General features: G+C 42.9%; 3 protein-coding genes across 7 annotated transcripts in view; 2 read left to right on the top strand and 1 right to left on the bottom strand.

Moving 5' to 3' along the window:
* MIDEAS (mitotic deacetylase associated SANT domain protein) overlaps positions 1-3,855 on the top strand; it is a 70,206-nt gene extending 66,351 nt beyond the window's left edge. For all 5 annotated transcript variants that reach the window (XM_038545229.1, XM_038545233.1, XM_038545230.1 and 2 more), the window contains one exon: positions 599-3,855. In XM_038545229.1, coding sequence (XP_038401157.1) covers positions 599-779 — 181 coding nt within the window. In that variant the 3' untranslated portion in view covers positions 780-3,855. The remainder of the gene's footprint in view (positions 1-598) is intronic.
* A 1,713-nt stretch (positions 3,856-5,568) lies between these two features.
* Positions 5,569-7,694, top strand: PNMA1 (PNMA family member 1). The gene has a single exon (XM_038545228.1). The coding sequence runs from the start codon at positions 5,823-5,825 to the stop codon at positions 6,882-6,884; it is 1,062 nt and encodes a 353-aa protein (XP_038401156.1). The 5' UTR covers positions 5,569-5,822; the 3' UTR covers positions 6,885-7,694.
* Positions 7,695-15,730: 8,036 nt separating this feature from the next.
* Positions 15,731-25,790, bottom strand: part of DNAL1 (dynein axonemal light chain 1) — a 39,268-nt gene continuing 29,208 nt past the window's right edge. The window contains exons 6-8 of the mRNA XM_038545227.1: positions 24,634-24,760; positions 22,383-22,523; positions 15,731-16,742 (exon numbers count right to left, since the gene is read on the bottom strand). Coding sequence (XP_038401155.1) covers positions 16,702-16,742; positions 22,383-22,523; positions 24,634-24,760 — 309 coding nt within the window. The 3' untranslated portion in view covers positions 15,731-16,701. The remainder of the gene's footprint in view (positions 16,743-22,382; positions 22,524-24,633; positions 24,761-25,790) is intronic.

The following is a 25,790-nucleotide window of genomic DNA, read 5'->3' as shown; positions in this document are numbered from 1 at the left end:
GTAGGCCCTGCCTCCACGGGGACCTAGCAGGGTGGCCACCGCTGGGGGCAGAGAAATGTGCTTTCAAGGGGGATAGTGAGAGGTAGTCTGAGCTTTCACCTTGTCTGGTGATTGGCAGCAAGGGTTTCTAGGGCGGTGACGTCACTTGGCGGCTCTGAGAAGCAGCATGCTGGCGCTGAATCAGGCACCCTAGGAGGGTGGGGGTGGCCATGTGGGCGGAGCCAGTCCTGCAGAGCTGGGGCCCCCCACAGACACACCCACGTGGGGCACAACCTCGCTAGCTGCATACACACAGATGCACTCACATGGGGTGCACCCTTGCACAGGGGCGCATACATACACGCAGATGCACCTGCGCCCCCACGCGCGGGCACGCGCGCGCGCACAGACACAGACGCACCTGCGCATGTGCACACACACATACACATGCACTCACATGAGTATACCCTTGCACATTGTGTGCGCACGTAAACGGACACACCCATGCCGGGGCGCACCCTCGCACGCTGCGCACACACATGTGCATGCGCTGTCTGGTCTGGGGGGTCCTGGGGGCGCGGGGACGGCCCTCTGATGGGAGCCCCCTGCCCGGCTGCAGGGTGTTCTACAAGGTGAAGAGCCGCAGCGCCCACATGAAGAGCCACGCGGAACAGGAGAAGAAGGCCGCCGCGCTGAGGCAGAAGGAGAAGGAGGCGGCGGCCGCGGCGGCCACTGCGGCCGCCGCCTCCCCGCACCCGCCGGCCCTGCGCGAGGAGAGCAGCGCGGGGGAGCGGGGCTGAGCCCGGGTGCCGGGGCCGCCCCCGCCGGCACCCCGGGCCGCCGGCGGCCAGAGGAGAGCTCACGTGCACTGTTCTCCGAAGAAAACGAGACCATACAATAAACGGCTCTTTTATTTATAAAAAAGCCCCGGGAGCAGTCTTCAGGGCTGCAGGATCCAGTTCTCTCTGCGTCCCGCGGGGAAGTCGGCCTCACGCCCCCCTGCCTGGGCTGGGGCGCCCCTCGGGGCGCTCGAGCACCGCCGCCCGCGCAGCCTCTGCCCTTCCTCTGTGTCCCCGGCTGCCCGAGGTCGCCCGAGGTCGTCACCACGGAGAGCCGAGCACCAGCCCGCCCCCCGCCCGCCCCGGGAAAGTGTGTGGTCAGCTCGGAGAGGGAACTCAGCCTGCCACCTGTGCTGTCCCCTACCCTGCCCCGCGGCCACCTCCTCTGGGAGGAAGGCTCCCGAAGGCCGCTGGGTCGGAGGACGGTACCGGCCCTTTGCTGGGGGCTAGCAGCCCGCGGGGGGCCGAGAAGGGGTCTCAGATGTGGCGGGGAGGGGCCAGCCTGCGGGAGGGTCGGGGAGGCTGGAGGGAACTGTTGATAAATCTTGGCTCTTCCTGCTTCTCCCCTTTTTGCCAAACACCTTTTGGGCCCCCGAAGGCTGCCGAGGGGGCTCATCTGTGGGGCCCACCTGCTCCTTGGTGCAAGTTCCCTGCCTTGCCTTCCCCCTGCCCTTGGCAGCTGCCCCCTCACCCCATCCCACCTGGTCTAGCGCAGATATCCACAGCTCAGCCCCCAGTCCTGCATGCTGGAGATTTCTGGATCCTTCCCTGGGAGGGGGAGGTCTCCTAACCAGATTGGACAGGAGCCTTCATTCCTTGACTTGTGTCATTTGGGAGCTATTTATTTATTCTTAATATTTAATTTTTAACATCCTCTCAGGGACCAGGGGCCTCCTGCTTTCCAGAGGCCCAAGTGCATTTATCCCAAAACAAGGCATCTTCTTGGCATCCACCCCACCCCCCCATTCCTAACACCCTAAGGTCCCTCACCTTGTTGCTCTGGAAGCTCTTGCCAATACGAGTGTTAGTAGCCCTGAAAGAGGGTGGAAAGGTGTAAGGTGTCACCAAAGCCACACAAAGACTAGCAGAAGCAAGGAAGGTCAAAGGCAGTTCTCATTGCTACCTCTTCTCTGGCTGTATTTTCAAATTGCTCGAGGGGATTGGCTGGAAGCCAGAATTCTAGTTTTCTTTCTGGCTGGAGGAGGCCATATTTGGCATGGAGTCACTGAAGTGAAGGGCTGGAAGGTTCTAGAGGCCCCATCACTTCCCATAGGAGGGCCGCGTTATTTTTCTGATCTTGTTCTTCAGCGTTAGTTCTGTGAAACGTTCCAAGTGAACGTGAGCATAGGACAGGTCGGCAGGTTAGGAAGGAGCCAAAAATCCTGCTATTCTCCTTACTACCCAATAGCCTAAAGACATCCATGTTCCTATTTGGGAGCTTGGAGTGGGGAGGGAGTTTTGTTTCTAAACTATGCACTAACAGGTGTTTTTCAGCATTCAGTTATGCATGAATACAGTTCTTCAGGACCCCAGCGATAGGAGTAACAAAATTCTCCCCGCCAGACTCCAGGACGGCTACCTAGATCGTCAACTTCCCCAGTTAGTTTCCTCCAAAGGCTTCTTCCAGGACCCAAGTTTGCAAAAATCTGGTATGCCCTCCAGAAACAGGAGGGTGGCAAATTTAAGCTGTCTTCTAAATCACTTGTGTAATAAGAGTGCCTTCGCAGCTTCGCCCCAAAGTGCTACTTATGTTTCCTGAGGTTTTTTCTATTTAAACAGTATTTTGTTTCAGGCCCCCCTGTGGACATGTGGTAAGAGGAACCTCCTTGTTTAGAGAGATTCTCCTCCTCTACGCTCACAGGAATCAGACTAGGCAAATATTGGTGGAAAAAATCAAGGTGGTACCTCTGTATTAATTCCACCAGACACTGTATTTTCGAAGGGCTCGTGCTCCAGGATGGATTTAGATCTAGAATACACGGTGAAAGTTAAAATGTGTAGAGGGCAATGCCATTGTTCCAAGTGACCTGCCAATAAAGTAGGTGCAGCCATAGGAGCTGGGATGGGTATATCCTTTAATGGTGCTTTCTCTCTGTGAACACAGTAGGCTTATCTTTTTTTTTTTTTCCCTTGTTCTCTTCTATTCAGAGCTGTTTGCTTTAAGAAGTTAAATGACAAACACCTCCAGCTTTATAATGTCCTCCCCACACCATCTCACATAGCCATCTTCCAGTCTCCATCTACACTTAGCTAAGGGCATGAAACTAACCTAGTGCCTGTGTCCCAGACCATTTCTGAGGTGTCTTACCCACCCAAGGAGACTGTGCTTCAGCGCACTGTCCTCCATGCCTTCAGCAGCCCCCCTCACAGCTAAGGTACACCCTCATCCCTTCTGACCCCACCACCACCCCTGGCACAGAGGTCATGTGCTGCTTATGTCTAGAGAATCCCCTATATTTAACTGCCTCAGTGACCTAACCTCTTTCTTCTCATGTGCCAGATGTTAAGATGAAGGAGGAATACAACACATACTCAAGCCTCAGCTGTTTAAATATATTTTCACTGGGGCTCTCTTTTTTTTCGAACGGTATTTATTACCAGACTGGCAAGCCTAACTCCTTAGGTTTACAGGAAGTATGCACATTTTTATAAAACAATTGTATGTCCTCCCCATATTTCGCTGTGTTAATGTTTGCCTCTAACAATTTGCAGCTGTTTCACCTTTTCCTCATTTGTCTTTAAGTTGAAGGTCTTGTGTGGAGGGGACAGCACAGGAACAGCCTTGACAGTCTGTAATTATTGTACAAATATTTTAATAGCATATAAATAAGTATATTCCTTTTATTTTGGAAAAAAAAAACATGATCAGACACTGCCTTTTGTGTGTTTGCTGCCTGTGGCACCCTTTTTTAAAAAGACTGTTACATATTAAAATAGTGTATATATATATATATATATATAAATATTACCTCTTTTGCTGTACAGTTGTGATAGACCAGACTGAAGATTTTATTTTTTGTGTGCTTTTTATAAAAAAGAAAAAATAACACACTAAAGTAAATCTTGCGGATGTGATTGTAATGTACCTATGTAACTTATTTACTTTTGAATGTTCTTCTGTATCTTTAAACCTTTTATTAAATAAGGTTTTAAAAATTCAGAGTTGAATGCTGTGTTCTTTTGGGGAAGATTTTCACCATCTGGGATTGACGTTAAGTAGGCCCTGTTTTGCTTGCAGGGGGTTGCTTGACATTTTTGAACCACAAGGAGGATTCTCTTTTGTCAGCTCTTTCTCGATACCAGGACAGGAAAAATAACACACTAGCGTTTTGCCTGGCTACGGATTATTGACTAGATACGGGTTTTTTTTTTTTTTTTTTACAAAACTTTAGACAAGAAAAAGTCTCAACTCAGTGTCTCACACAAAAATATGAACACGGCACGCTTCCAACGTGTTAGTTTGAGGGGATGTATGGAGGGTGCAGAATGCAATCAGGTGGGACAGGGAAGCTGCGGTGCTAAAGACCGTATTTTCCTACCCAGCGGAAGACCAGTGACGGAGGCATTTGCAGCCTTAACTCCACTCCAGAATTATATTATCTTTTAAACAAGGTGCTTTGTTAAAAAAAAAAAAAAAAATTTTTTTTAAGGGCACCTGGGTGGCTCAGTGTTTGACCTCCTGCCTTTGGCTCAGGTCAGGATCCTGGGGTCCTGGGATAGAGCCCCGCATGGGGCTCCCTGCAGGGAACCTGCTTCTCCCTCCGCCTCTGTCTCTGCCCACCCCTCATGAATAAATAAAATCTTTTTTAAAAAATGAAATAAAGGGCAGCCCGGGTGGCTCAGCGGTTTGGCGCCTGCCTTCGGCCCAGGGTGTGCTCCTCGAGTGCCAGGATTGAGTCCCGCGTCGGGCTCCCTGCGTGGAGCCTGCTTCTCCCTCTGCCTGTGTCACTGCCTCTCTTTCTGTGTCTCTCACGAATAAATAAAATCTTTTTTAAGAAATGAAATAAAAACTGGAAAATGTGAAAAAGGAAATGCGCCACCAAAGAGAGCAGTGTCCGGAGCGTCAGGCCAGCGCCTCTGCAACCGCCCCACCCCGCCCCCAGCCCCAACCCCGGGAGCGCGCGGAGCGGGCGGGAGTCCGGGCCGCCGTTGCCATGGCTACGCTCGGGGGCGGGGCGCGGAGGAAGCGGCTCCGCAGCCGGCCCCGCCCCGCACTGCGGCAGTAACGCCTCCGCGGGCTGCGGTGGGACCCCGGCGGCCCCGCTGCGCCACACCGCCGCAGCCCGCCGCAGCCTGCGCGCCGCCGCCGCCTGTGGCCCCGCTTCCCCGTCCTTCGGCGCCTCCGCCGCCCGTGTGCTCGGTCCTCAGCCGCCCTCACCGCCCGGAGCCATCCCTGCGTCTGCAAAGAAGCCGCTGGCGGGCTGGCGTGGCAGCCACCGCCGCGACCTCAGAACAGGCTCTGCCTCCGGGGACCGCACAGCCCTCGTCTGCAGAGCAGCCGCTCCTCGGCCGACTGGAGGCCGGGCTCCGGCCGCGGACGCCGGGATCGCCTCCGAGGGGAGCCCCGAGTGCCGGCGCCCGGCTGCCGGGAGGAGGCGGCCACGCCCCGCGACCACACCCGGGCGCCTCCGGCCCCGCGGCGCAGCCCTCGCCAGCCGCGCTCGCTGCCCGCCTCCTGCGCTGCGACGGGACGCGACCCCCGGCTGCAGGTGGGGGACCCGGGCCGCGGGCCCCGACTGAGGACGCCGGTGGCGGCGGACGCGTGAGGCGACTGCCCGAGCCTCCCGGGGCTTGGCTCCGGGGACCAGCCGGCGGACTGCCTTTGGGGGCCGCGAAGGAAGAGGGCAGGACTCTGGTGTCGTTTGTTAATTGTGATTGCGTCAAGCTTGCCTCCCTCGCGCCTACGGGGGTGGGGGGGTGTCTGCTGCCGCGCTGAGCCCTAGAGCGCAGGGAGCCACAGCCTAATCCGTCTTTGTAGAATCGGGGCCCTCGCTAGTTGGGGAAATGGCGATGACGCTGTTGGAAGACTGGTGCCGGGGGATGGATGTGAACTCCCAGAGAGCCCTGCTGGTCTGGGGGATCCCAGTGAACTGTGATGAGGCTGAAATCGAGGAGACCCTCCAGGCTGCGATGCCCCAGGTGCCCTATCGAGTGCTTGGGAGGATGTTTTGGAGGGAAGAGAATGCGAAAGCAGCCTTGTTAGAGCTCACTGGCGCTGTCGATTACGCCGCGATCCCCAGGGAGATGCCGGGTAAAGGAGGTGTCTGGAAAGTGGTCTTTAAACCCCCGACTTCCGATGCTGAATTTTTAGAAAGGTTGCACCTCTTCCTAGCGAGAGAGGGGTGGACCGTGCAAGATGTTGCCCGCGTCCTTGGGTTTCAGAACCCCACTCCGGCCCCGGGTCCAGATATGCCAGCAGAGATGCTAAACTATATTTTAGATAACGTTATTCAGCCTCTTGTTGAGTCCATATGGTACAAGAAGTTGACGCTGTTCTCGGGGAGGGACATCCCGGGGCCTGGGGAGGAGACCTTTGATCCCTGGCTGGAACACACTAATGAGGTCATAGAGGAGTGGCAGGTGTCTGATGTAGAAAAGAGGCGGCGGTTGATGGAGAGTCTTCGGGGCCCCGCCGCTGATGTCATCCGCATCCTCAAGACGAACAACCCTGCGATAACCACTGCCGAATGCCTGAAGGCGCTTGAGCAGGTGTTTGGGAGCGTCGAGAGCTCTAGGGATGCGCAGGTCAGATTTCTGAACACTTACCAGAACCCGGGAGAAAAGTTATCTGCGTATGTCATTCGTCTGGAGCCTCTTCTGCAGAAGGTGGTGGAGAAGGGGGCCATAGATAAAGATAACGTGAACCAGGCCCGCCTGGAGCAGGTCATTGCCGGGGCCAACCACAGCGGGGCCATCCGGAGGCAGCTGTGGCTGACCGGGGCCGCGGAAGGGCCTGCCCCTAACCTCTTCCAGTTGCTGGTGCAGATCCGCGAGGAGGAGGCCAAGGAGGAGGAGGAGGAGGCGGAGGCCGCCCTCCTGCAGTTAGGCTTGGAGGGGCACTTCTGAGGCCCAGGAAACGGCGACAGTGCACATCTAGATCGCAGCCGCTTACCTTGTCTCCGTGCTCTTACAGATGTGTCCCTAGTGGTAAAGACTTCCGCCATGTGCTGTTTTGGGGGTGGGGGTAGGGAGTCAGGCCTGAGTATTCATGTAACATTAGTACAATCGCGCAAATGAGCACCCTGAGCTGCTACAAGTGAGTCGTACTCGCTGCAATGCCAGGTAAAGACTTGTACACAAGTGCTCAGTGCCAGCTGTCATTGTGGCAATCATCCGTTGTAAAAACCATGTGAATCCCTGACACTTCTCATTGAGATAATTGTGAAATTGCATGTTCAGATGTTTTAGCGTGGGGCCTGGCAAACACAGGAAGTGTTCGGTAAAAATATGAGCCGTTGTTACTAATATTGTGAATAGTTTTTGTGTTTACAGTAAATTGTTCCTAAGTTTTTTCCCTAATTTATATTAATGGAAAGAAATGTGACTCATACTATTTATTCAGCCTTACAAAGCAAATTGTTTTATTTTTCATCTCGAAACATCTGGATCACTTTAATTGAAAAGTATTCTGAGACTATGGAATGGGATGTTAGAAAAATACTGCAATTCTAGAATTGTGTGAATCAATTTTTCTGTGTACAAGACACAGGGAGTGTCTTGTTGCATGGGGAGATTAATAAGAACCAGTTACAGTATCTATTCCCCCATTTCAAATCCTTGTCATTGAATGGTAGTTCTTGTTCATGCTGATTCTAAGTGTTCTAAATTTGAAGTTGTCAAAATACATGTATATGAATAAAAGTATTTAAAAAATTCTATTGTCTTTTTTTTCTGACACATATATAAAATTTCAGTGTAATTAAGCTCTATATTTATTCTCTTAGGAAGATTTCCTGGTGTCACTTAAAAAAAATATAACTTCAGTTACTGTATCTTTAACCTTATAGCATACTATTTGAGTTTGAATTACAGAACCTTTCAATGTATTCAATTTTTGCATGTTTTCTACAAGGCAAATATTAGAAGGCTGAACAGACCTAAGTCAATATTAACTTACTATAAAAAGTTAGGAAATCCTGAAATGGGGCTCAGGATGTTATCTAGTAATGCTTTTTCTCCCCTTTCAAATCCCTTTTCAGGGATCCCTGGGTGGCGCAGCGGTTTGGCGCCTGCCTTTGGCCCAGGGCGGGATCCTGGAGACCCGGGATCGAATCCCACGTCGGGCTCCTGGTGCATGGAGCCTGCTTCTCCCTCTGCCTGTGTCTCTGCCTCTCTCTATCTCTCTCTCTGTGACTATCATAAAAAAAATAAAAACCTGGATTATTTTTTAAAAAATCCCTTTTCAGCTAAAAATGTTTGTTTTACTACAGGAATAATTTCTCATACCTGTTTAAAATGAATGTTTCTGATTTATAGCAGCCATTTTATTTTTTTTTTGTCAAAATTCATTTTTATTAATAGAAAATACTTATTCCAGTTTCAGTTGTTATACTTGAAGTTGCTAATAAAAAAAAAAGAATTTAAAATAATCATCCTGTTTCGACTAAGACAATGAAGCTGTAGCTTAAAAAAAATTCACGATTTTGGGATCCCTGGGTGGCGCAGCGGTTTCGCGCCTGCCTTTGGTCCAGGGCGCGATCCTGGAGACGCGGGATCGAATCCCACGTCGGGCTCCCAGTGCATGGAGCCTGCTTCTCCCTCTGCCTGTGTCTCTGTGACTCTCTCTCTCTCTCTGTGACTATCATAAATTTAAAAAAAAAAAAAAATTCACGATTTGCTCATAAAGGTCTTTCAGAATTTGTTCTTAAAGTTTCTGGAACTTTCCTGTCAAGTACAGGAGTTACTGAGCTACATGAGGAAGTCTCTCTGAGACAACCAATGAGAAGTTAAGCAGTTGTCATAAAAGGAATCCCTGTATGGTAACCTGGACTATACAAAGATCCCCTCCCCTCCAGCTCAGGAGGGACATGCCTCTAAGCACTGAGGTATGAAGAGTCAGACTGTTATTTGCTGTTAGAATTAGCTAATAACGGGATCCCTGGGTGGCGCAGTGGTTTAGCGCCTGCCTTTGGCCCAGGGCGCGATCCTGGAGACCCGGGATCGAATCCCACGTCAGGCTCCCAGTGCATGGAGCCTGCTTCTCCCTCTGCCTGTGTCTCTGCCTCTCTCTCTCTCTCTGTGACTATCATAAATAAATAAAAATTAAAAAAAAAAGAATTAGTTAATAACAGTAAATCTCTGGCACGGATGCTACTGGTCTATAGTGTCCTGTGATTTTAGGAATTTCTGTAAATAGTTTCAATTTAATTCACTTTATTCAGAAATTAAACCTGTTTAATAAAGTTCACTACTCTGCCAGAGTATCTGCTGGTTTAGTATCCTTAAAAAATATGTATCAAAAAAAAATATGTATCAGACGTGTAGGTAACTCATAAAGTATACTTATTAGAATACTGCATTATTCAAACCAAAACCTGTTTTAACATGTTTATAATTAAAAGCACCAATGAAATGAAATTCCAAGTTATGACAAGGGAGACTCACTCTCACTTGAAGCTGTGTTGCTTAGAGAACTTTAAAAAAAAAAAAAAAAGCATATGCCTTTAAAGTAATTCAAGGACAGGTCAGGAGACACCCTCTCCTCATTCTTTTTTTTTTTTTTTTTTTTTTTTTTATGATAGTCACACAGAGAGAGAGAGGCGCAGAGACACAGGCAGAGGGAGAAGCAGGCTCCATGCACCCGAAGCCCGACGTGGGATTCGATCCCAGGTCTCCAGGATCATGCCCTGGGCCAAAGGCAGGCGCTAAACCGCTGCACCACCCAGGGATCCCCTCCTCATTCTTTATTATAGGACTCCAGTTAAGGATGGGCCAGAAATGAGCCTTTCTAGATATTTCAGAAAAGTCCATAGATGTGTTCTAAAGACTTAAATTTAAGAATGTCTCTGTATCTGTGAGTAGTGCTTATCAGGATTTCCTAACAGCACAAAGGCAAGTCCATATAATAGCAGCCATTTTATATTAAGAGGATATAAACTGGGAGATTTCAAAAACAGGCTTGACTGCACAGAATCAGTGACTGAAGATGTTTGTCTTGAGAACCTAGTAAATCCAGAAGTGGTTATATGAACTTGAGTTCAGTGGAGTTTTCCCCTACTAAGGCTTTAAAATTATAGCCAACCTATTTAAAAATCGTAAGGCAAAAAATTATTTATAAAGGCTAATACTGGTATACATTCTAACACTTTTCTGTATACTCACTCATGTCTTCCTCTCCCATGTCATGTCTGTTCCACTCTCACAATTTTCTCTCAACACACACATCTTCACATACTTAACCCTCACAACAGATAGGCAAGTCTTTGCTTCCCCCAACAAACATGACCTCATTCCCCCGCTCCCCAACTCACATAGCTTCCCCCTCCATTCCCATCAGCATGGCAGCATGGCACTGGGTAGAGCACCCCCCTCACTTCTCAGAATCTTACCTGTACCCATTCACTCCCACCTTCTCCCCACAACACTCCATCATAAACATACTCTCTCCTCCCACTACACGTATATACCACAAGTGTCCCACCCCATCCGTACATTCCCACTTCTCCATGTACACATACGCACATACTCCCACTAACGCCTCACACCAACCAGCCATCACATGTATACACACATTCTCATTCCACACATATTACATTCGTAATAATGAGTTCTTAATCTTTCTCACCTAATATTATAGGCATTCTTCTATATCTGTACATAGGGATATACTTTTTTATAGCTGCAGAGTTGACTGCATTTTAGAAAGGAGGGTTATCACTTAGTATTTTTTTATTATATATAACAATTATATATCTACATATACATACATTTATACATTTATATTCAATACAATATATATATGATATACATTGTCATGATTCTAGACATCCATCCTTTATTCTAGAAAACAGTGAACTAAAAATAATGAGCTGTTTCTAATCTGAATTAAGGTTTTCTCTTTATAGGCTCAGAAATTAAAATCTGCTTTTTAAAGGAGGACAGCAGCAAGAAACATCCTTATAACCAAAGAATTGTGGAATAAAGAATTAGAAATAAAATGCACTACAGTCCCATTCTGAGGCCAAAATTATATTCAGCCGATAGCACAGAATAGGTGCTGAGACAATGTGTAATGGTACACCTCTTACTAGGCTCTTCCTGTTTCTTGTGTATTACACGGGGGCTGGCCGAAGTCATGTTATTCCAGACCTCACATCAGGGGCCTATCAACCAGCTTTAACCTCATATACTATTAGTGAGGAGAGAACTAGGAATGGTTAAGTGCAGTAGTAACTTGCAGTCCTGGGAAACACTCTTTCCAGGATACTAATAATTGAAATGGTGCCCAGAGAACTTATGGTGAAGACTCACAAAGCTGGGAGAGGAGACTGTCATTGGTAGTGAATTACAGGGAAAAAAAACTCAAAAAGATGAGTCGGTCTCTCTCTCTATCTCTCTCATACACATGCTCACAAGCTGTGTGGAATGTTTGATCCAAAGACCAAATTTCTTCAGAATTGAATGTCATTGGAAGTTCACATGGTTGCTCTGTACTAGCTAAAATCAATATAACCAAAAAAGATACAAAATAATTTTTTATAAAATAACACAATTTATTACTATTTTAAAACATGTCTCACAAAATAACATTCAGAAACTCAACATTTCTAAATAATTTAACACAATAAGTTTAGTCATAAAGTCATGCTACAAAATTCCTGCATATAAAAGATTATTACCAAAGTATTAATAGATGTTAAAACGTTCTTCAGAATGGAGTTGGTTCTAGAAGCCAAAGATTCTGGAATGATGCTCGTTATCATGACTGACACCCTGGGAGAAGTAGCTAGCTATATGTATATTCACTACAGCTACCAACTCACCAGTCTTTTGATGGAATTGATCCCTCTAGGCAGTAGCACCTCAGAGGCAGGTACCCTGCAGATCAAAGAAGCAAAGAACTTCCCACCCTTGTAACATGAGCCATAACTTAATTTAACCATCTAAATTCCTTTTTCAAATCTAGATGTGGGAAAGTTAACTCAAAGTTTCTATTCTGAGTAGGAGAATTCTACTTGACACATTCCTCAGAGGGATGACTGTCAATGTAGCAAACATGGAAGATGACACCAAGGAGGGAAATAGGGAAATCCTGACTCTGATTATGTACAGACAACTACTGCTCAGGTGGGCTTAGAACGAGCAAGGATGAAGTTTGATTCTCTAATATCCACATGCAGGCTAGGTATTTACCCATCTGCCCTTTGGGAGTACTTTCTACCAACATCCAGTTCATAATTTTAAAGTGCAAATCTACTGCAAAATACTTTACTCTCCCCCACCCCCTTGTTAAATTTGCTGGGTCATAATTTGGTTGGCTGGTTCCCCTCTACCTGCCCAATATGGGAAATTAACTAGAATCCACTTATGACTTCCCTAAGTGGCAAGAGAAAATTTTTCTTAGTTTAGAAAAAACTAAGACTCAGTCTCATTTTTTCTTTCAGTTTTCTTCCTTTGTCGTCACTGGTTTATAAAAAGGCAGGAATAGAGATTTAGATGTGGGATTTCTAAAAGTTCAGTGATTTTTTTTTTTAAAAACACATCCTTTATTTTTTTATTGCACCTATTTTATGGTTTTACAAAAAACAAAAACCTCATGCTAGAATGAAGATAAAGGAATATGACCAAGTTAGCTGTGTCAAAAGCGCCAACTCTGCTACACTGAATCTTGTTTTATATTTAATTATTCACAGGCACATTAAGCAGCCTAAATAAAGAAAATGTGTGCCAAAGGAATTAATTTCAGTTAAAAGATAACTTTCGGTTTAGCGTTAGTTTTCTCCCTTTACCAATACTTACAATGTAAGGTCTTCACAAACTGGCAGACTGCAGTTAGAGAGATACTAACTACTCATATGATCAATACTTTGAAAAAAAAAAATACTTTGACCCTCCCTTCCCAACACACACCAATTTTTAAAAGTTAATGATTAAATCCAACTTTTCTAGACCCTATACTTTTTCCATTTAATCCTAACAAAAATCCAGGTAGAAGATTCTGAGTCACAGAGATAACAATCTTCAATTCCACTTACACATCACCAATTCTGAGAATAAGCCAACAGTTAAGATTCATTTCTTACTCCTCATTACTCCAGACCACCAGTAAAAGGTATAAGAAGAAGCATCTATTCAAGTCAAAATTTCTTTTTTCCACACAAGAACCACTTTTAAATGTCTTATAACCATTCCGAGTAACCATACCAAGTTAGTGACCAATTATCATGATCAGACATTCTTCTGATCGCATTCAAAATTGGTGCCGACACCAGCTAACTTTCATATATGATTACCAAATTTTATACAATATCTTTCTGCATTTAATGACTGCTACAGTCTGGAAAATTCTATGCATCTGTGGACAATGAATGAACATTTAAAGAATGAACATTTAAAGAATAATCCATTATTTAAAAGCACACTCAAAATGTTCAGCTTTAGAGATAAAGAAAAATCTATCATAAAGTTGAATTCTGTTATAGTAAGAGAGAGGTAGGTTAATAATCACTGTCCTAAGATAAGCAAGAATGCTAAGAAATAAAAGTTGAGACCCTGCTGAAAAATGTAAGTTGAACCTTTCAGCCCTGAGTTTCTAATGTCATATGAAAATTATTAAAATGAGCATTACAAAAAAGCAAAACACCAAGGACCATTTTCCTTCCATCCATGATTATTAAACACATCACCTTCTCTCAACTCAGGTGGCATATATGGCATTTATGAAAATAAATGCACCCTGGACAAAAGGAATGTTAGTATAAAGCACTGGTTCTTAACCAGGGACAGCTTTGTTCCTATCCCTCCATCAGAGGGGACAGATAGTAGTGTCTGAAGACAATTTTGGTTGTCACAACTAAACAGGGGCTTCTACCAGCATCTAGTACGTAGAAGCTAGAGATGGTGCTAAGCATCCTATAATACACAGAACAACATCATCCAATCCAAAATGTTAATAGTGCCAAGATTGAGAAACTCTGGTTTAAAGGAACAAACTCCTATGAACAAAAACCAAAAACTCCTATGAACACAAAAACCCGGGCAGCCCCAGTGGCGCAGCGGTTTGGCGCCGCCTGCAGCCCAGGGTGTGATCCTGGAGACCCGGGATCGAGTCCCACATCGGGCTTCCTGCATGGAGCCTGCTTCTCCCTCTGCCTGTGTCTTTGCCTCTCTCTCGCTCTCTCTGAATGAATAAATAAGTAAATTAAAAAAAAAAAAAAAAAGAGTTCAGAAAGTTTAAAAAAAAAAAAAAAAAAGAACACAAAAACCCTTCAAGGTCTGACCAGGTAATATACCCATAAGCTTAGAGTTAGGGAACACAGCAAAGCTGAATTTCTTTGTAGACTAAAATCAAGTTACCTGTGAAAAATTAAAATACTGAACTGATTCTAGAGCTCTACCATTATTATAATAATGGAAGAAATTTTAATGAGCCACTAAAAATGACAAAACGCTTTAAACCAGGAGCCCAGAGAGAATCCATTCCAAGTAGGTCAAGTATCTAATCCATAAGCCAAAGGCATTTAATATCAGCTAAATTTGCAACAGTAAAAGATGATTTAAGGAATGATTAGAAAGAATGTTCTGAACTTACTTCATACAGCCTATCTTCCATTTTCTAATGGCATGGATTCTGGCTTTAATTCCATTAAAGGGATGCATAGAAGTCATTCAAATATTTGTTGAGCCAAACTAAACATGAATTTTGTGTGAAATAGACACAGAAAAGCACCTTACACTTCTTTGAGAACTATCAGTGATTAAAAGACATTAAGAAACAAAGAGAAACAAAGAAAATGAGTTTCTATATTATAGAATTCAGAAATCCAAACACCAACACCATAAGCCACTTTATAGATTCAATATGAAGTCATGCCTTCCCTATTACATTCACTTCCAGAGTAACCTTTGAAAAATATATCCATACAGAGCAAAATGGCTTCAGGCTTGCCTACTGGATGAAGTGCAAACTACAAGAAGATCATTTTCCCTCCTACTTTTGGGGACTTAAACATCACCAAGGGGAATACTCATTATTTATAGTCCACAAAAGAAATACCCAAAGGCTTTGAATATTAAGCCAGAGTAAAGATTTCTTCCTATCAGATAATGAGGAAGAATTAACAAGAAGCTAAAAAAAGTGTTGGACTAGTTTTTCCTCTTGATGTTTGTATTTAGAATTGATTGTCAAAGCAGTGGTCCCCTTAGATCAGAGTGACTCAGAGAAATCATGTAATTCCTACTTAAATGATAGCTGAAGTTTTCTGAAACCCAGGACTATTTATGCAATCACCTTTTTAAAAAAATGACTCTCCCCTCTTTGACTGATTTCATACAAGGTAAATAGGGAAATAAGAATCAGTCTCTGGTTGAGGGACTTTAGGCACAATTTGGCAGAGCGCCTCTGACTTCTCTTCTCCAATCTGTCAGTGATTCAGTCGTGGCCTGCTATGAACTTATCTGGTTACTGACTACTATATCTCGTACTTTCCAAAAAGTTTTTCTTTATAAATTCTAACCTCTGTGTCCAACTATTGCTTTGCAATTTTGAGGTTAAATCACCTACCATGCTTCATAGAGAAGGCAATCCTCAAAAATATTGCCCTTTGCCTGGGATCCCATAACGAAATATCTCTTCTCTTTTCCCTCCACAATCACTTACATAATTCATTTTAAGAGCTGTCTAACTTAGAAGCATTCTAAAAATATATTTTGAAATTCTAAATTTAATCTATTGAAAGGTATCAGATGCTATATTTTAAATTCTATATCCTTATTTATAGTAATCACTTCTCCCAACATGAGGGTCAACAGAACAAAGTTATTAGAGAAATTTTTGATATATATGAATGGCCAACATTTAGGCTAGGAATTCAAATATAACTACTGTTTACATGTATTTCCTTATATAACATATAAGGGATCATAAACCAAAAAGTGTGCCTAAGATCAGGTCCACATGGGTAACATGACCACAATACTGGTCAAAGGAATGATCACGACAGTCATTTTAACTACTCACTGTGCACAATGACTCAAGTGGCCAGGTGTGTAAACACAACCTAAATTCCAGTTGACAGATGCACACATTTTGGAAAAACAAATAAGTAAATATAACATGGGCTATAAGGCCTCCAAGATATTAATTTTTCTTTTTTTCACCACAGCTTTTGCAGTTGGACTTTGGGAGTCTTGGTTCTAGGACTGCTCTGTATTTCTTCTAAGAGGAACTCTTCCTGTCACCATGCTGCCTTCTGAACCAAAGGCATGACACATTTGTGCTTCTGAGTCATAAGGACATGGACCTTCAGGAAAGATGGTCTACAGATCCAAAAGTTAAATATATATATTTAAATGCCTGGTCTTAAAAACAAAAAAAGAAACCCTAAACAAACTAAATAAAGAACTGTATTTGTTGTTCTTTGTTGTTAAAAATGACTGGTCTATAAAAGTTTCAGTAGATGGGGCCACGCAGTACATAACTGGGACAGAAGACAAAAATTGACAATTTGAGTTTCTAAAAAAAAAGTACTAGAATATATGAAGTTGGTGTTATTGTTTGGGGTGAGAAACACTAAATAGGTTTAAAAAAAGGTAGGAATGAGAAACTTGTTTTATCTTAAGAACCTTTGCCCCACAGAGAATCTTTAAAATAGACAATTATACAAAACTTATCTATTATTCTTATGACATTTAAATAAGTTAACACAAAGGGGAAAACATGGTGTTAGTTTTCTTCTTCTTCTTCCTCTTTAATTACTGGGGTACCTAAAACGAAAAAGAAAATTATTTCTGGTCATTCTCAGCAGATTGTTAAAAAAATTTTTTTTTAAGATTTTATTTATTTATTCATGAGAGAGGCAGAGACAGAGACAGAGACAGAGAGAGACGCAGGCTCCATGCAGGGAACCTGATGTGGGACTCGATCCTGGGACTCCGGGATCATGCCCTGACCCAAAGGCAGACACTCAACTGTTGAGCCACCCAGGAGTCTCAGATTGTTAAAATTCTAAATGAAAATATTTTCCTGTTAACCTGAGTAGCTATGAGATGCTAAGAAGTGAGCCATAATAAAAATAAACTCATAAAATAATAATCTCTTTAATTTCAAATTATCCAAAAAGCCTTTCAGGGAAATTCTCCAAATGGATTAATATAAGTACTTAAGAATATTAGGCTTCCCAAATGCGTAGCTGCAAATAAAATACCTACAAGTGCCAGGCAGAAAAATAAAGCCCTATACGCACTAAAAACTTTGTATGTTAAACACATATAGTCTTCATTTTTCACATAAAATTTGCAATCCCAGTGTTGCCAAAAATCTGAATTTTTGCTATTCTCTCAAATATCAAAAAATGGAGACAAATTTGAAAAAAAATAAAAAGAACCAGAGCACAGAAAACAAAAAACATCGCAGACTATCACTGGGCCAAAGGCCACTTGTTTCTGAGCACTGGTATTTGAAGCCTGCCCACAATTTCCTTTAAGTTTTTTTTTTTTAAGATTTTATTTATTTATTCATGAGAGACAGAGAGAGAGAGAGAAAGAGGCAGAGACAAGCCTGCCCACAATTTGACCCAATTCACTGTTTGGTTTTAACTCCTCACGTTCTGCACCAGCTAAATCAATCAATTCACTGTCTCCCAAACTCACCTTACACACTCTTACCTCTGGACCCTTGTTCAACAGAGTCTTCCATTTTGGAATATCCCCCCGACAAACTCTCCTTCCATCTAAGCCCTGCCCTTAATTAGGAACCAACTCCAGTGCCTCTTCCTCTATGATCCTTCTTAAATGAACATTTATATTCTTTATGGCAGCAAGCAGATGTTCATCTCTCTGTATTCCCCAAAGCATCTTTTCACAGGGGGAGACCGAAATGTATTATTAAAGTATAACACACAAAGTACACAGAGCATGTAAGTGTACAGATCGATAAACATACACAAAATGAACATATCTGATAACTAGCACCAGATTAGGTAGAGAACATTATTAGAACCTGAAAAACTTCCTCAGGTGTCCTTCCAGTCACTATCCCCCCAACAAAAGACATATTCTATCCTAATGTCTAACACTATAGGTTATTTTGCCTGTTTTTGAAATTGATATGAATGGGATGGTATAATATACCATATAATACTGTATATAATATACACTCTGTGTCTGGCTTCTGTTGCTCAACATTATGTTTGTATGATTTATCTATACTGTGTGAAATTTGTAGTTCATTCATTCTTATTGCTATTCACTATTTTTATTTATTTATTTATTTTTAAAGGTTTCATTTATTTATTTGAGAGAAAAAGAGAGTGCATGAGCAGGGGGGAGGGGCAGAGGGAGAAGCCGACTCCCTGCTGAGCAAGTAGCCCAATATAGGGCTCAATCCCAGGACCCCAGGATCATGACCTGAGATGAAGGCAGATGCTAACCAACTGAGCCACTCAGGCACCCCACTGTTTAATATTACATTGTATGAATATGTCATTTGTTGATGGGTATTTGGGTTGTTTCCAATTCATAGCTATTAAAATAGCGCTGCTATGAACATTCTCATATGTGTCATTTGGTAAACATATATATCTTTTCTTTTGGGTATATAGCTAGGGAAAAAAAAATGCTGGGTCACAATGGCTATGTATGTAAAGCTTTTATAGATAATGCCAGTTTTCCAAAGTAGTTATATCAAGTTATGTTACCATCTGTCAGGGTCTGAGCGTTTTAGTTGCTCCATATCCCACTAATATTTGGCATTGCCTTTTTCACTTTAGCTTTTTAAGATTCCTCAGTTTTGCTTATAAGCAACAGAAGAGGAGCAAAAGTAGGCAAGTTAGCAGCTGTAGCTGTCTCTGTTCTGGTGTATCCTCTTAGGACAGACCAAGCTGGTTCTCTTAGCGGCTGCTCAGATTGGCCTGAGGTCAATAGTTGGTCCAAAAGGCTATAATATGGCTTAGTCTATTCAAGGTCTACATGAGAGATCTGTTCCATACTCAAGAGAAGGGTGTTACTTCCTGTGCAATCCTTAAAGTAAAGACAAATGATTTCAAATAGTTTCTAGACTCCAATCCAAACCTAAAAAAGCTGAAGTCCAAGACTCTAATGTCCATCTCCCCTTTTTCTATTTTCTATTTCTTTTTTAATGGTGAATATTCATACAAATACAATATAAATAAGGAGTAACAAAGCCAATGATTGTATAGCTACTACCAATTTAGGAAACAGAACATTACCAGTATCTTAGAGGCCTGTTTGCTGGGTGTCAGTTAAGCGTCTGCCTTCGGCTCAGATCATGATCCTAGAGTTCTGGGATCAAGCCCCAGGTTGTTGGGCTCCCAGCTCAGTGGAAAGCCCTTCCACCCTGCCTGTGCTCTCTCTCTCTTTTTTTTTTTAAAAGATTTTATTTATTTATTCATGAGAGACACACAGAAAGAGAGAGAGGCAGAGACATAGGCAAAGGGAGAAGCAAGCTCCATGCAGGGAGCCCAACACGGGACTCAATCCCGGGACTCCAGAATCATGCCCTAGGCTGAAGGTGGCGCTAAACCACTGAGCCATCGGGGCTGCCCTGCCTGTGCTCTCTTTCTTACGCTGTCAGTCTCTCTCAAATAAATAAAATCTTAAAAACAAAACCTGTTTGCCTCTTCTCAATTATTCCTGTACCACCTCACAAGAGAAAATTTACTGTCATTTACTCCTAGGTATGCATCCAGAAAAAAAGGAAAAGAACATTCTGCATGATTCCATTGATCTAAAACTCTAGAAAATTCAAACTAATCTACAGAGACAAAGCAATCAATGATTGCCTTGGGAGGGATGATGGCAAGAAAAAGGAGGGAAGGATTACAAAGAAGCACAAAGATACTTTTGGGGAATGTATATATGTTTATTACCTTTTTTTCCCCAGCTTTACTGAACTATGATTGAGATAGCATTGTGTAAGTTTAAGGTATAAACTGATTTGATATACATATATATTATGGAATGATTACCACAATGTTAGTCAATACATTCATCACCTTACATGCGCGCGTCTGTGTGTGTGCTGAAAACTTTTAAGATCCACTCTCAACAACTTTCAAGTTGCTGTAAGATAGTATTGTTAACTATAGTCACCATCATATGTTCACTATCTTAATTGTGGCGACAGTTTCAGAGGTGTGTATGTATATCAAAAATATATCAAATTAAACACTTTAAATATGTGCAGTTAATTGTTTAATTAAACTTCAATCAAGCTGTTAAAATTTTCTTGATGTAGGAAAATAGATAAGAGCTTTTCACATCAATAATTCTCAATTGGAGGATAGATGAGCACGTATCTTCCAGGGAGTCATATTGGAATCACCTGTGAAACTTATTCAAACTCTAGAGACCGCTTAACTCTCTCCCCAGAGATTCTAAAATATCCCTCCCTAGGGGTACAGCCCCATTTAAAAACAATCACTGCAGTAATCTGGGGTGGATAAAAGGGTTGTGTACTGAAGCTTTGAAAGGGGTGGTAAAGGAGAGAGTGTGCAAAGCTCTGTGCCCTCTGGCAATTCACTAGACCTTTCTGGGTCTCAGTATGCACCTCAGAAAGACAGGAACAGCACTTCTTTCCAGGAAGCTGGGAGGCTAAAATGGGATCATGTACCCAGAACCCCTTGGCAGTACTCCCTGCACAGAGTGGGTCCTCTTCCTCTTCTGTTGCACTTGACTTGGTCTTTAATAAGAAGTCATATGGCTGCCTCTTTCAGACTGTTGGTGTGTCAAGGCTCAAAGTGGGGAAGAGCTGGCTTCAGGCCAGGCAGGGCTACAGTGCTGGCTGCACAGGTGGCTAACTGTGGGATCTACAATATGCTGTCCAGCTTCCCTGCACCCTGTCTTTCCTCCTAGGGGGTGACAGTGAAGATGAACTGAACTGCCTCCTGCACAGAGTGGCTCATACAGATGAGATGCTTGGTCAGAATGGGCTGTACTGATGTTCCTTTGATTGGTCCACAATTAAGAAGCACCCAAAGAACAAATAACCCAATCATGAAATGGGCAGAAGACATGAACAGACATTTCTCCAAGAAGATGTACATACAAATGGCCAACAGACATATGAAAAAATGCTCTGCATCACTTGGCATCAGGGAATTAAAAATCAAAACCACAATGAGATACTACCTCATACCAGTCAGAATTGCTAAAATTAACAAGTCAGGAAATGATAGGTGTTGGTGAGGATGTGGAGATAGGGGATCCCTCTTATACTGTTGGTGGGAATACAAACTGGTATAGCCAGTTTGGAGTACAGTATGGAGGTCCCTCAAAAAGTTTAAAATACAGCTTCCCTACTATCCAGCAATTGCCCTAATAGGTATAACTAGTAAGATACAAATGTAGTGATCAGAAGGGGCACCTGTACCCCAATGTTTATAGCAGCAATGTCCACAAGAGCCAAACTATGGAAAGAGCCCAGATGTATATTGACAGATGAATGGATAAAGAAGATGTGGTTTATATATACAATAGAATATTACTCAGACATAAAAAAAAGAAATCTTCCCATTTTCAATGACATGGAAAGAACTAGAGGATATTAAGCTAAGCAAAATAAGTCAATCAGAAAAAGACAATTATATGATCTCATTCATATGTTTCTTAAATTTCATATGTGAAATTTAAGAAACAAAATAGAGGATAATAGGGGAAGGGAGGGAAAAATAAGACAAGATGAAATCAGAGAGGGAGACAAACCATAAGAGACTCTTAATCATAGGAAACAAACTGAGGGATGCTAGAGGGTAGATGGATGTGGGTATGGGGTAACTGGGTGATGGACATTTAGGAGGGCACGTGATGTAATGAGCACTGGGTATTATATAAGAGTGATAAATCACTGAATTCTACCTCTAAAACTAATAATACATTATATGTTAATTAATTGAATTTAAATTAAAAATATATAATACAAAAATTAAACTTAATTACAAAGTACAAAAAAGTTTTTGGCTTAGGGATGATCTTATATACAGTCTAGGTATCCTAGGAGGTTTTCATCTCACCCTGGCCCAAACCGGGACCATAAAATTTCCTATGGAATGAAATGGCTTTTGAGATTAGAGATGACCTATTTCTTTTTTAGTTTTGCTCCTTTTCATGATTCCATGTCACAAATTCAATTCTTTTTTTTTTTTTTTTTTTTTAATTTTTATTTATTTATGATAGTCACACAGAGAGAGAGAGAGAGAGAGAGAGGCAGAGACATAGGCAGAGGGAGAAGCAGGCTCCATGCACCGGGAGCCCGACGTGGGATTCGATCCCGGGTCTCCAGGATCGTGCCCTGGGCCAAAGGCAGGCGCTAAACCACTGCGCCACCCAGGGATCCCTCAATTCTTATGCTTAGAAAGCATTGCCCCAAGCTGGCCCAGAGTCACTCACCATCCAGCTTTTTCAGTTTGGGAACTCTTTTGGTCGCCTCTTCAATCCAGTTCCCCTCAGCAGAATGTTTCTCTTCTAAGGGATTGCCTACAAACACCAGGTCTTCCAGGCATGGCAATTCCGCCAGCTTCACAAACTCAGCTACAAGCACAAAGAATGCATTACATATTAAAATGGCAAGTTCTTCTCTGTTATGATTTTTGGAGTTGAATTCCAGTATCACTAGGCCTCAGTTCGTGACTATTCAAAACAATTTGTTGTTTAAGATTTTGAAGGAAGTAAGGGAAGTTATACCATATCAAGTCATTCTCTGAAGACATTATGGAAGGGAGGGAAAAAGAAGACATACCTCTTCTACCTTTCTGCTAGCCTAAAGATGGGATAAGAAAGGGAGATGAGGTTCAGAATCACAAAGAACAACATATTGCTCTCCAGTGATAGGTCTTCTCTATGCTGTGGGTTAAGTCAAACTGCTTTTGTTTCTACCCATTCCTTCATCTTCAAATTCTTTTTTTTAAATATTTTTTTAAGATTTATTTATTTATGATAGACATAGAGAGAGAGAGAGACGCAGAGACACAGGAGGAGGGAGAAGCAGGCTCCATGCCGGGAGCCCCACGTGGGATTCGATCCCGGGACTCCAGGATCGCGCCCTGGGCCAAAGGCAGGCGCTAAACTGCTGAGCCACCCAGGGATCCCCTTCAAATAATTTTTTTTTTAAGATTTATTTATTTGAGAGAACTAGAGAGAGTGGGGGTGGGCAGAGAGAGACAGAGAATCTCAAGATCTCAAGCAGATTCCACACTAAGTGCAGAGTCTGTCTCAGGGCTTGATCTCACCACCCTGAGATCACAACCTGAGCTGCAATTAAGAATCAGAAGCTTAACTAGCTGAGCCACCCAGGCGCCCCTCATCTTTGGAATCTTTTTTTTTTTTTTTTTAAGATTGATTGATTGATTGATTTGAGAGAGAGAGAGAAAGAGAAAGGGGTAGAGAGGCAGAGGGAGAGGGAAACAGTGTTAAGCTGACTTCCCAATGAGCACGGAGCTTGCAGGGCTCGATCTCACAACCCTGAGATCACCACCTGACCTGAAACCAAGAGTCTGAAGCTTAACTGACCAAGCCACCCGGGTGCCCCTCATCTTTGAATTTTTTTTAAAAGATTTTATTTATTTATTTTTATTTTTTAAAGATTTTATTTATTTATTCATGAGAGACACAGAGAGAGAGGCAGAGACACAGGCAGAGGAAGAAGCAGGCTCCACGCAGGGAGCCTAATGCAGGACTTGATCTGGCACTCTGGGATCACGCCCTGAGCCAAAGGCACTCAGCTTGGGACACCACCCAGGCGTCCCAAGATTGATTGATTGATTGATTGATTTTTAAAGATTTTATTTATTTATTCATAGACACAGAGAGAGAGAGGCAGAGACACAGGCATAGGGAGAAGCAGGCTCCATGCAGGGAGCCCGATGTGGGACTCCATCCCCGGTCTCCAGGATCACATCCCAGGCTGCAGGCGGCGCCAAACCGCTGCGCCACTGGGGCTGCCCAGATTTTATTTTATTTATTAATTCAGGAGAGACACACAGAGAGAGGCAGAGACATAGGCAGAGGGAGAAGCAGGCTCCCTGCAGGGAGCCCGATGTGGGACTCGATCCCAGAACCCTGGGATCACAACCTGAGCCGAAGGCAGATGCTCAACCACTGAGCCACCTAGGTGCCCCTCATCTTTGAATTCTCAAAACAGTGCATTCATACATCTATGGAAGAACTCATTACATAGTTTTATAATTATTCGCTTATAAACTATTCTTTTCCACTAAGTTGTAAATTCCTTGAAAGCAGGGTCAGTGTCCTATTCAACTATGTATCTCAAGAGGGTAGCACGGATCATAACACTTAAGAGAGCTTTAGTATATGCTGAATGAATAATGTATTATAAAAAAGCAAAGTAATGTAGATGGCAAATACATCTTCCACCCAAGAATTATTAAATTTAAAACGATTCCATTCAGCCTTTGGACAGTAATTTAATTTTTTTCATAATGAATAAGACCAGGATCTATTCAATGATAATCATTTAAAATAAATATTTAAATGTAAATTTCAAGCATTCAGTTGAAAGATAGGAACTCCTGTAGCTATTTCCTTGTATGCTTAGAAAGAAATGTCCCCGTTTTGCATCTTGTTCTCTGTTGGGCTATTTTCTAGAAACAGAAGGTAGAATGTTAGCAAAGAGCCAGCTTACCCCAGTCTTTCACTAGGTTATTAGACATGTAGAGAATCTTCAATTTCTTCATTACATGGATCCCTTTCAACTTCTCAATAAAATTGTAGGAGATCCACAGTTCTTCTAATGTGTCCCCTACTGCTTCCTGAAAAACAAAACAATTTGGTTTACAAGCTTATTTTGAAACTTTTTCCTTTCTTATAAACATAAAGACAATGGCTTTCAGAGAGAACTGAAACCCTCTGTCCACTGGCAGGGGAGCTGACGACTGTGTGGGACTTTTTTCTCATTAAAAAGGCAAGTAGAAAAATAAATAAATAAATAAAAATTAAAAAAAATAAAAAGGCAAGTAGACATTTTTCTTCCTCTCTTCAAACTGATCTGAACAAAGAATAGCTACTGAAATTACCAAAGGGGGAAATAATAGCATTAGTTTATCACTTTTATTGAATGGTATAATTTCAAATTATTTCCCTATACATTATATGATTTGATCTTTATAACATTTAAGATAGGCAAAGCGGGTTATTTGATTTCAATCACAATGCCATCAAATAATAGAGCTAGGTCTAAATCTCAGGGTTTTTGTTTCAATATTTACTATGGAAACTTTCTTCTTTTTTTAAAATTTTTATTTATTTATTTATGAGAGACAGAGAGAGACAGGCAGAGGGAGAGGGAGAAGCAGGCTCCATGCAGGGAGCCCGACGTGGGACTCGATCCCCGGTCTCTCACGCCCCGGGCCGAAGGCGGCGCCAAACCGCTGAGCCACCCGGGCTGTCCTCTTTTTTTTTTTTTTTTTTTTTAAGATTTTATTTATTTATTCATGAGAGGCACAGGAAGAGAGGCAGAGACACCGGCAGAGGGAGGAGAAGCAGGCTCCATGCAAGGAGCCTGATGTGGGACTTGATCTCAGGAATCCAGGATCATACCCTGAGCCAAAGGCAGACACTCAACTGCTAAGCCACTCAGGCGTCCCTGGAAACTTTCAAACATGCAAAAAGTTGAAATAATTTTATAGCAAATATCTATGTATCTACTACCCAGATTCTACCCTTAACACTTTTTCCTATCACATATCTGTACACCTATCCATCCACCATCTATTCATCAATTCCTCTTATTTTTCTGATGTATAAAATTTCGTTTAAAACCCATAGTCTAGGGGATCACTG

The sequence above is a fragment of the Canis lupus genome, chromosome 8 (assembly GCF_011100685.1).
Source record: "Canis lupus familiaris isolate Mischka breed German Shepherd chromosome 8, alternate assembly UU_Cfam_GSD_1.0, whole genome shotgun sequence".
Classification (NCBI taxonomy): domain Eukaryota; kingdom Metazoa; phylum Chordata; class Mammalia; order Carnivora; family Canidae; genus Canis; species Canis lupus.
This window is presented reverse-complemented; position numbering and strand designations above follow the sequence as displayed.

Excerpts from the sequence above, each read along its gene's own strand:
- PNMA1 (XM_038545228.1), top strand. The coding sequence starts at position 5,823 with ATGGCGATGACGCTGTTGGAAGACTGGTGCCGGGGGATGGATGTGAAC.